Source organism: Pristis pectinata, chromosome 10 (genome assembly GCF_009764475.1).
Source record: "Pristis pectinata isolate sPriPec2 chromosome 10, sPriPec2.1.pri, whole genome shotgun sequence".
NCBI classification, from domain to species: domain Eukaryota; kingdom Metazoa; phylum Chordata; class Chondrichthyes; order Rhinopristiformes; family Pristidae; genus Pristis; species Pristis pectinata.
This window is the reverse complement of record NC_067414.1, coordinates 12431623-12443725: the sequence shown is the minus strand read 5'-3', so window position 1 is coordinate 12443725 and position 12103 is coordinate 12431623. Positions and strand designations below refer to the sequence as shown.

The window sequence follows — 12103 nt, the reverse complement described above, 5'->3', positions numbered from 1 at the left end:
GGAGATAACAAGGAGTGTTGATGAGGCTAGTGAATTTGATATAGTACATGACTTTTAGCAAGGCATTTGACACATGAGAGATTGCTTAGGAAAATAAAAAGCCCATGGAAAAGTTGACTCAGAGGAAGAAAGCCTAGGATGTTGGTTGGAGAGAATTTTGGTGAATGGAGGACTGTTGCAGCAGAGTAGAGTTCTGTAAAGCTCAGTGTAGGCCCCTAGCTTTTTGTAGACTTAAATGTAGGGGCCATAATTAAGAATTTGCCATTGATATAAAAATTTGCAGTGGGGATGATCATGAGCAAGAGAGCGCTAGATGGCACGGAGATATCAGATACCAGGTAAGTGACACCAAAGTGTCAAATGGAATGTAATCTGGAGAAGTATGAGGTAATGCATTTGGGAAGAGCAAACAAGGCAAGGAAATACATGATAAACAGTAGGATCCTAAGAATTGCAGAGGAGTGAAAGGCTTTTGGAGTGCATGTTCACAAATCCTTGAGGGTAGCAGGACAGCTAGAGAAGCTGGTTTAGGAGGCTTACAGGACACTTGCCTTTACTGGCTGAGGCAGAGAATGCAGGGGTGGGGAGCTAATGCTAGAACTGTATAAAAGATTTGAGAGACCACAATTGTAATATAAACAGATTTGGCCATCACATCAAAGGAAGTACTTGATAGCACTAAAGAGGGTGCAGAAAAAATTCATGAACAAAGATTCAAGGATGTACTTGGATGGACTTAAAATCAAGGATGTACTGCTGAGGCTTTAACACATTGGTCAGGCCATATTTGGAATATTGTGAGCAATTTTGGGCCCTGTATCTAAGGAAAGATGTGCTGGCCCTGGAGATGGTCCAGAGGAAGTTCACAAGAATGATCCTTGGAATGAAAGGCTTAACGTATGACAAGTGTTTGATGGCTCTGGGTTTAAGAGTACAGAAGGATGAGGGAGGATCTCATTGAAACTAACTGAATACTGAAAGGCCTGGATAGAGTGGACGTTGAGAGGATGTTTCCATTAGTGGGAGAGTCTAGGATCCAAGGGCACAGCCTCAGAATAAAAAGGAATAAATTTAAAACTGAGATGAGGAGGATTTTGTTCAGTCAGAGGGTGGTGAATCTGTGGAATTCATTGCCACAGAGGGTGGTGGAGGCCAAGTCATTGGGCGTATTTAAGGCAGAGATTGATAGGTTCTTGATCAGTAAGGGGGTTAAGGGTTACAGGGTGAAGGTAGGAGAATAGAGTTGAAAATAAAATCAGCCATGATTGAATGGCTGATTGGCTCAATAAGCCAAATGGCCTAATTCTGCTCCTATATCTTATGAGAATATTTCCAGAGCTGGAGTTGTTACTATGGATCAAAGTGGATCAAAGCTAATAGAGCTGCTGCCTCACAGCTTCAGTGACCCAGGTTCAATCCTGACCTCTGATGCTGTCAGTGTGGAGTTTTCACGTTCTCCCTGTGACTGCCCGAGTTTCTCCCAGGTGCTCCCGTTTCCTCCTACACTGGTAGATTAATGGCCCACTGTGAATTGCCCACAATCTGTGTATGTAAGTGGTAGAATCTAGGGGGAGTTCATAGGAATCTGAGGAGAATAAAATGGTTTTTTAGCCTAAATGGGTGCTTGATGGTCAGCACAGACTTGGTAGGCCGAAGGGCCTGCTTCCCCTGCTGTATGACTCTACGATTATGGCTGATGGGAGATTTAATTTTGTTTTAATTTATTCATTTTGGAGATCTGGGTAATGCTAGCAAGGCCAGCATTTATTGCCCAATCCTAATTGCCTTGAACATGGTGAGCACCAGCCTGCCTGAACCACAGGAGTCCTTCTGGTGAAGATGCTCCCACAGAGTTCCAGGTTTTGGACTCAAGGATGACAAAGGACCTGAAAAGAGAGGTGGAGGCAGAAAACCTCACAAAAGGTACCTGGATTTTCACCTGAAGAGCCATAACTTACAAGGCTAGGCTGGGAATCAACAAAATAGTCTACTTTTCTTTTGATAATATGGAATGGATTCCTTCTGTGCCATAAATTTCTACGATTCTATGTTTAGGACCTAAATAGACATGTTCAGAAAAGAAAGAAAAATTACAAGAATCACTGGCTAGCTAAAAGCTGAATAGCAATGCTCTGCCTCTCAGCTGAGAAATAAATTAGATTAGATGGATGTAAGAGATACCACTACAGTAAATAAGGTAAATACTGTCAAATTACATATATGGAACTATAGCTCTATGATCACACACCTGATACAGGAAGTAAAGAAAAACAGCAGTAATCATATTAAAAGAATTTGATGAAGAAATCGAACATTAAATATAATGTAGTAGAAGAATTTTCAATCCTTGGACCTATATACAGCCAGAATTAGAAATTTAACCATTTCCTTACTACAAAAGGCCAAGAAATGCAAACAAGGAAAAAATTGAAAACTTGGGTCTTTATATTAATACTCAAATTACAGGGTAATGTACAGATTTTAACACTGTGGCAGAATGCAATAAGTTAGACAAATCCAGCTGCTTCTTATAGTTTGGTGGGATCAGCAAGGGACTAGTTTAACCATTAACCATTTCCTTACTACAAAACTGGGTAATTTCACAAAACAACCATAACATGCAATGCCATGAATCTCATAACTGTTTTACCTGAATTAGTTGTACCATGTTTTTCAAATGCACTAAAAACTCTTTGGCTTCCTTTGCTTTATCAGAAACACCACTTAATGCTTGAGATAGTTGGGCCTATAGTTAAGAAAAATAAAGACAGGCATTAAACCAGATATTCCCCTTTACAACTTTCACAGACATGAGAATTAATTTTTAACCTTAACCAGTTATGGATTTAAGCATCAGGTTAGGTTAGCTGTAACATTCATCTCTCTAAATCAGAGGGCTAGAAGTTTCAATACATCACCCACCACTCCTTCTCCAAACCTGTTCTTAAGAACCTCATGAAGCTCATACTTCACTGTGAAAGCAAGGGACAACAGTGTTGTTGGAGGTTTTGGAGCAGAGATCATACCCTCTCTCAGCAGCTGGACCAAAAGATCCAATGGCACTATTCGAGGAACAGACTATACTCCTTGCCAGCATTCCTCTCTGAACCAGCCATCAAAAATGGATTAAATGACCTTTCATCCTATTTTTACGGAGCCTTGGACACAAGTCTAGAGGGAAGGGTATTGATATTTGAAGACAATACCAAATTGGGGGCATGGTTAAATCTTAGCCAACTAAAGGTAACTTCAGCATTAATTGATTGATTAGATGGAGCAATTGAGCTAAAGAGTAATACATGAAATTGTAATATCAGTTGTAATTTGATGCATTTCTGTAAAAGAAAAATGGAATATAAGAAAGAAATAATTAACTAAAATAAAACCTCAATAAGATCTCAGTGGTATTATTGGGCTCCATATTAGAGGAACGATACTAAGATTCAGAAAGGATATGTCAGCAATTCACTGGAATGTTGCTCGATAGGAAGAAATGCAAATACAAGGAAAAAATTGAAAACTTGGGTCTTTATATTAATACTCAAATTACAGGGTAATGTACAGACTTTAACACTGCCAGAATGTAATAAATTAGACAAATCCAGCTGCCTCTTATAGTTTGGTGGGATCAACAAGGGACTAGTTTAAATGCAAGAGATTTTAAAACCACAAGGAACAGCTTCATAGGGTTACAAACCATGAAATTGACTTTTAGGATTAGTGACCGAGGAGGAAACTAGGTCACCATTCAAGATCAGATTGGATAGCAGATGAAGGAAGAGAGATTGAACAGATACAGGAACAAGCTGCTGGATTGTGATTAGAAATACTTGCTCACGTGGAAGGTACACACAGACACAAAAGTCACTAGTTTCAGCATTGTGACTTTTTATATTTCAATGTATGTTCTGTGCAAATTGTCTGGATAACAGTGACTACATTTTAAAAAGAATTCAGTAGCTGTCAAGTGCATTATGCTGTCCTAAGAGTACAATAAGGAACTATACAAATGCTCATTCATCTGATCATTTGTCTGATACAGAAATCTCCTTATCTAAGATGTTAATCAAGAATGAGAGAATTAATCTTTTATACCAAGGTCCCAAAATAATAAAGGTCTGTTTTGACCATTACTAGACTGGCAATCCAAATACTATTCATCCAGAGAAACTTGTCCATATCCCATCACAACAGTTAGGAAATGTAAATTCAGTTCTTTTAAAAATTTTACTATATATCTATATGAAGAGAGGGGGAAGAGAGGGGGAAGAGAGGGGGAAGAGAGGGGGAAGAGAGGGGGAAGAGAGGGGGAAGAGAGGGGGAAGAGAGGGGGAAGAGAGGGGGAAGAGAGGGGGAAGAGAGGGGGAAGAGAGGGGGAAGAGAGGGGGAAGAGAGGGGGAAGAGAGGGGGAAGAGAGGGGGAAGAGAGGGGGAAGAGAGGGGGAAGAGAGAATATATCTCCAGACTCTAAACTACCCTCTGAAGTGACCTAGTATTTTATGTCAAACCGGTATTTACAAACACAATAGGATAAATAGGATCTGTCAAGTAACAGCCCATTATTCCCAACTCCATACATTTAGCCAACACTTCATCCTGATCCCAGAGTTAATCCCGTCCTGCTAGCAGGGCAGGTCCACCAGAAACGGCAGCACAGTGGTACATGATCAGGATTTAGTGACCTTGGAGTCATCAACACGGACTCCAGTTCCATGAAGTCTGATGGTCTTGGATCAAATATGCACAAAGAAACCTGCTGAATACACACACTTGTTCTCTTTCAGCTGATGAATCAATATGCTTCCAGCTCTCGAAGCAGCACTGAGAGAAGCAAGAACACAGACAATACACTCTAGGTGGATGGCTTCAATACCTAGACTGGTTTGGTAACACCATTAAAGATGGCTGAGATAGATTTCTGATCATTAAGAGAATCAAGGGTTATGGGTAATGGGCAAGAAGTGGACTTGAGCAATGTTGGATCAGCCACAATACTATTGAATGGTGGAGAAAGGTCAAGGCTGAATGTTCTACTCCTGATCCTACTTCTAATAAATACCAGATCAGTCTGTGGCTACTGATAAACTTACTTAACCTCAGTTCTCACCAATCGATCTGTTGCAGGCGAGTCCATCTGAGGTATTGGTAGGATGACCTTAAGACAGTGCTTATGCAGACAAAGTTCCATCTTCATTCTGGGAACACCCTAGTTATGGGCCACTACATTTGTGCAAAATGTGAGTTAAGACATGTTCAAACTGAGCATCCATGAGGCATCAGCATCAGCAAAATTGTATTCCACCACAATCTGTAACCTTATAGTCTGGCATATCCTTCACTCAACGTCAAGCCAGGAGACCAACCCTCGTTCAATGAGGGGTACAGAATGATATGCCAGGACCAAGAGAGACTATCTGAAAATGAAGTACCAATCTGGAAAACTTACAACACAGAACCGAATGCACGCTAAAAAGGGAAAGCAACATGCTATAAACAAAGCTAAGTGATTCCACAGATCAGAGCGAAGCTCTACATGCTGTCTTTAATGGTGGTGGATATAATCAAACAGGTAATGGAAGGTGGCGGCTAGAACAATATCCCCATGCTCAATCACGCAGAGCCCAGGACGAGTGCCAAAGGCAAGGCTGAAGCATTTTCAATAATCCACAGCAAGTGTGATCCGTTTTGGCATCCCCTAAGACCACTCCTACACAGGCACCAGTTTTCAGTTAATTCAATTTGTTCCACATGATGTCAAGTCACACCTGAGACCAGAGGCTCTGAGACCAGAAAACATTCAGGCTGCAGTGTTAAGGATGTGCTCCAGAACTGTTCATGATTCCAGCCAAGCTACTCCAGCAGAGCTGCACCTTTAGCATCTCCCCAGCCTAGGACCAATCGCTGCTCTGCAGTCATCCATTACATCAACTCATAAATGATGATGGACAATTAAGCAACTAACAAGAGGAGCAAGTTCCAAGAGCACTCCCATCCTCAACAAAGGAGGAGCCCAGCATTTAGTTTCCTCCTGAGATCCACACCAGAGAAGTCAGTCTCCAGCCATTTCAATTCACTCCACATGATATCAAGAAACATGATATCTGGATACCGCAAAAACCATGGGAAGAGATAACATCCCATCTGTAGCACAGAAGACCTGCACTCCAGAATTAGCTGCTTCTCTCGTCAAGCTGTTCCAACACAGTTACAATGCTGGTGTCTACCCAACATTGGGGAAAATTGCCCAGGTATGTCCTGTTGAAAAAAAAAGGACAAATACAATCAGGGTAATGGCCACACAACTAGTCCATTCTCTATCAGCAAAGTGATGATGGCTGTTGCTGACACTGCTATCAAGCAGCATTTAACACCAACAGCCTATTGATGCCCAGTTTGGGTTTCACCAGGACCCCTCAACTCCAGAACTTATCACAGCCTTGAACCAAACAGCTTAAGGTGAGATGAGAGTGACTGGCCTTGAAATCAAAGCAGCGCTGGACTTAGTGTGCCATTGAGATGTCCTTGTAAAACTGGGCATCAAAAGGAAAATACTCCAGTGGTTGGAGTCATACCTCACACAAAATAAAATGACTATGGTTGTCAGAGATCAAGAAGCCCAATTTCAGGACATCACTGCAGGGTTTCTCAGGACAGTGACCTAGGTGCAACTACCTTCAGCTGCTTATTCAGTGACCTTCCTTCCATAAGGTCAGAAGTGGGGAGGTTCACTGATGATTGAACAATTTTCAATTCCATTCATAAATCTTCAGTAAACAGCTTGTACCTGGATGCAGCAAAACCTAGACTACATTCACACCACAGTGTGCCAGGTGATGGCCTTCTCCAACAAGAGTCTTACCATCTATCCTTTACATTTGATACATTACCACTGCCAAGTTCCTCAGCTTCAACATCCTGGGGGTTCCATTGATCAGAAATTTAACTGAACCCAGCCACAAATTCTGTAGCTACAAGAGCAGGCCAGAGGGTGAAAGTACTCAAGTTGAGATTCAAAACTGTTCTTTTATCTGTGAGGCTTGTCAGGAGCATGATCAAATACCTTTCACTTCCCTGGATGACGGCAACACCAACAACTCTCAAGAACCCAATACCAATTAAGACAAAGCAGCCCATCTAGGGATATCTTATCAACCATCCGAAATATTCATTGCATTAATCATCAGTGCAGAGCGGCTGTAGTGTGTACTATCTGTAAAATGCAATGTAGTTATTTGGCCAGGCTATTCAGACATAACCCCCCAAACTTGCAAATTCTACCACCTAGAAGGACAGCAGGTGCATGGGAACACCACCACCTGCAGGTTCCCCTTCAAGTCTCACCATTCTTGTTTGGAAGTATATCATTGTTCCTTCACTATGACTGGGTCTAAAACCTAGAACTCTCTATCAACAACACTATGACAGTAACTTCAGCAGAAGGACTGCAACAGTTCGAGAAGACAGCTCACCATCATCTTCTCAAGAACAAATAGGTACTTGCAGTAAACGCTGGCCTTGTCAATGACATCCAGATCCCAAAAATGAATAATTAAAAAGATGGAAAATTACCCAGATACATTCACAAAAAGCAGGACTAATTCATTATCACCTATTACTGCACCACCAATCAACTTTCACTCAACATCAGTGTTGGAATGTGTCAAGTGACAATTAATTACCAATGTCCTGCTTGCCAATGTTCAGTTTCGGCTTCGCAAAGGACACTCTGCTCCAGACCTCATTAAAGCCATAATTCAAACATAGATAAAAGAGCAGAACATCAGTGGCAAGGTGAGAGTGACTGCTCTTGACATTAAGGCAACATTTGACTGAGATTGCATTAAGGAGCCTTGGTAAAACTGAGATCAATGGGGATCATAGGGAAAACTCTTCTGACTGGAATCATAGCTCATAAAAAGTAAGGTAACTGTGATTGTTGCAAGCCAATCACCCCATCCCCAAACATGTTCAGCTGCTACATTAGTGATTTTTTTTCTATCACTCAAATGATATTCAAACTACCGGGTAGTGATTTTGATTTACTGAAAGGATGCCTCCTGGTTTATAAGGTTATATATTCAGCCTGAATGCACCCATTATATTGAAAATAATTTGCACATCTGACCTGGACAGTTACAATTACTCATTGATCCACCTTCAATAGATCAAAATGAATCCTTCAAAAACATCAGAATGACTGGAGATCTCAGCAACAGCTCTCAATGTACTGGTATCCCATATGTGCACTTGTTTTGAAAGGTACTGGCTCTGTCTTTCTATTGAAGGGGGTGAAACTTTTGAAACATTATTTGTAATCCAGGTACACTTTGAAGGCAAATGCTCGGAGGAAGCCAACAAGGATCTCTTCCCTAGTTAATGGCTCTGTGATGAGATCTCAAGTGAATTCCTGCTTTAGGGGATAATACAACAGCCAGACCCAAATTATATCAGAGTAGTCGCAGCATATCTGACCAGCTGAGCCGATGCACTCAACAGTCCAATTAACAAATTCATTCAACAACTGGAAGATAGTTTGCTGAACACTCCAGATCCAGTGTTACAGTTGATTGACCAGTTTGGGCATTGTACAGATTCACGGTGTCTAATTAGGAACTGCAGACAAGTCAGCATCGATTTGAGTCGGGGAGAAATGCTTCTGAATTCATTTACCATGTTCCAAAAATGTCACAGATGAAGCAAAGCTGATTTTGATAAATCTCGCCCACATGCAAACTGTAGTCTGAGGCACTCAGGCATCAAACAGCCCCACAGTTAAGCTCAACCGTCAAAGTTGAGAAGCTAAGCCAAGCAGCTCCTGCTCAGACCCCTACAAGTGAGAGATAATGATTTCAGTACTGATTACCAACCGAGAAAGGGATTAGATTTATTGAATTGCTCCATTATCCATGCTCTAACCATCTGTTAAGTGTAAAGGTTTTTCTTTGCCCCTAATCTGTCGCCAGTCAGCCTCTCTAACATTACTAGCCCCTCCTGGGCTTCTCACATCACATCCTCTCCGCCAGCTCCTACCTTATGCTGCTTCCACATGGCTCCCAGTGCCTTCACGTCGTGCTTGCTGTGCTTGCCTTCCTCCAGGCACTGATAGCACACGGGTATCCTGCAGTTGGCGCAGTACATGCTGTGGTTCTCCAGTTCGTGCTCCGTGCAGGTGGCGATCTTGCGAGGGGCGGCCTTGCCGGCGGCGCGGCCCTGGGCGGGCGGTAGGAGCCGGTGCTTGGCCAGGGGCCCGCGGGCCGGGTGGCAGCGCCGCTGGCACGGCTCGCAGTAGAGGACGTCGCACTGCTCGCACACGACGGCCGCCTCCTGCGGGTTGCGCTCGCACAGCTGGCAGCGGGCGGCCACGGCGCGGCTCTGCTGGTAGCGGCCGACGATGGCCTCCAGCAGGCGGTTCCTGGCGAAGCCGCGGAGGCCGCGCTCCTCCAGCAGCGCGCTGCGGTGGCACTGCGGGCACGTCAGGCTCGAGTGGCGGAGCGGCGGCGGCGGCAGCGGCGCCGGCGGGAAGACGCGCACCCCGTTCGGCGACTTCTGGTTGGCAACGGGCGGCGCGAAGCTGGTGTACGAGCCGTAACCGCTGTCCGCCTCGCTGTACACGCTCATCTTGTCCACGTCCAGGTAGTCGTAGTCGGAGGCCGAGGCCGAGGCCGGCGGCCGGCCCTGAGGCGACGGCGGCTCGGCCTCGGGGGTCTGCACCAGGATGGTGCGCGCACACGGCAGGCACACATTATGCGAGCACGGCAAGATGATGGGATCGCGGTAGAAGGAGCCGCAGACCGGGCACTTGAGCTCGTCTTCCATGTCAGCCATGCAGCGGCGGCCGCGGATCCGTCGTGCGGAGAGGGAGGAGGCGGCGGAGCCGAAGGCGCGGCTTCCAGCCGCTCACCAGCACCGGGCGAGGGACAGCGCCGCCGTCGCGCACTGCGCATGTGCGCACTCCTCTGGCGCTGGGCGGGAGCGAACCCGTGCACTGCGCATGTGCGCACTCCTCGGACGCCGGGCGGGAGCGAACCCTCGCGCTGCTTGCCGGGATTTGTAGTCCCTTGTATTGCAGCAGATCCAAATGACACAACAGAAGCACTCCAGTCGAAGTGTGTTATACTAGTGGCACTACACATAACTAATGATAACAATAAATGTACCCGAAATGTCCAGATTTATGAAGCTCACTAGTATAATAGTGCGACTAGGGCGACTACACCCCTCTCCTATTAGTTTTTGCAAGTTTCCACAGTTATCATTTTTCCTTTAGTATTACTAATCACGAACATGTTTTTTTTGTACACTGTCCCAATGCATCTGGACTAGCCAGGCTGTTTAGGTGTGTATATTGGTATTGGTTTATTATTGTCACTTGTACCGAGGTACAGTGAAAAACTTGCCTTGCATACCGATCGTACAGATCAATTCATTACACAGTGCAGTTACATTAAGTTAGTACAGAGTGCATTAATGTAGTACAGGTAAAAACAATAACAGTACAGAGTAAAGTGTCACAGCTACAGAGAAAGTGCAGTGCAATAAGGTGCAAGGTCACAACAAGGTAGATCGTGAGGTCATAGTCCATCTCATTGTATAAATGAACTGTTCAATAGTCTTATCACAGTGGGGTAGAAGCCGTCCTTAAGTCTGGCGTTACATGCCCTCAGGCTCCTGTATCTTCTACCCGATGGAAGAGGAGAGAAGAGAGAGTGTCCCAGGTGGGTGGGGTCTTTGATTATGCTGGCTGCTTCACCAAGATATCAAGAGGTAAAGACAGAGTCTATGGAAGGGAGGCTGGTGTCCATGACGCGCTGGGCTGTGTCCACAACTCTCTGCAGTTTCTTGCGGTCCTGGGCAGAGCAGTTGCTGTATCAAGCCGTGATACATCCAGATAGGATGCTTTCTATGCTGCATCGGTAAAAGTTGGTGAGAGTCAAAGGGGACAAACCAAATCTCTTTAGCCTACTGAGGAAGTCCCTCTGTGGTCCCAGTGACAGAACAGAAGAACTCCAATCGCACTTTCAGTGGCACTACACGTAACTAATGATAACAGTAAATGTACCCGAGATGTCCAGATTTATGACGCTCACTAGTGTAATAGTGCGACTAGGGCGACTACACCCCTCTCCTATTAGTTTTTGCAAGTTTCCACAGTTATCACTTTTCCTTTAGTATTACTAATCACGAACTCGTTTTTTTTGTACACTGCCCCAATGCATCAGGGCCAGCCAGGCTGTTTCGGTGGGTATATTTGTAAATGCAATTCGAATCCGGAGTCAGGCTGTAAGCTTTAGCAGAGTAAGTCGGTTCGCACCGGATAGTGGCCGAGTTTTAAAAGTAGCGAAATGGAGACACAGAGATTCTGCATATGCTGGAATCCGGAGCAACACACACACAAAGCTGGAGGAACTCAGCATGTCAGGCAGCATCTATGGAGAAAAGTTGTCAGTCGACGTTTCGGGTCGAGGTTGGGTCCAACCCAGATGAAGGGTCTCGACCCGAAACGTCGACTGTCCATTTCCCTCCAATAGATGCTGCCTGACCTGCTGAGTTACTCCAGCTTTGAGTCCGTTGTTTTTCAAGTAGCAGTTTGCCACAAAGCTGAAATAGCACTCAACCCAAATTAATCAAGAATTCATCCTGGGGGTATAAACTGGGAGGTATCAAATTCCGATATTGCTGCTGCAGCCATGCCGGCTGAAATTGTTTTTCAGAGGAGGTGAAATCATTGTGCCACTCCAGCATTACAATTTACCGGAAGGCTGGCTTTAAGCTGCACGGTTAATGCAAATATTATCGCAGTTACTGCGACTGTTCTCCGCGTTACTTTGAGTCACGCAATTTTAACAGCATTTCCTTCCGTCATTGCCAGGAAAGTGTCCCGGTGTCTGCAATTATTACACTAGTGAGCTTCATAAATCTGGATATTTCGGGGACATTTACTGTTATCATTAGTCAAGTGTAATGCCACTGAAAGGATAACACACTCCGATTGGAGTGCTTCTGTTGTGTCTGCTTTGGATTTTTTTTGGATTTGGATTTTTTGGATCGGATCTGCAGTCCCAACATATATTAGTCGCCGACAGAAGCGCGATATACTGACGTCA

General features: G+C 44.4%; 1 protein-coding gene across 3 annotated transcripts in view; it reads right to left on the bottom strand.

Moving 5' to 3' along the window:
• The window catches only part of LOC127574971 (E3 ubiquitin-protein ligase TRIM9), a 38961-nt gene extending 29042 nt beyond the window's left edge, over nt 1-9919 (bottom strand). For all 3 annotated transcript variants that reach the window (XM_052024540.1, XM_052024541.1, XM_052024542.1), the window contains exons 1-2: nt 9030-9919; nt 2651-2746 (exon numbers count right to left, since the gene is read on the bottom strand). In XM_052024540.1, coding sequence (XP_051880500.1) covers nt 2651-2746; nt 9030-9824 — 891 coding nt within the window. In that variant the 5' untranslated portion in view covers nt 9825-9919. The remainder of the gene's footprint in view (nt 1-2650; nt 2747-9029) is intronic.
• Between the last annotated feature and the right edge of the window lie 2184 nt (nt 9920-12103).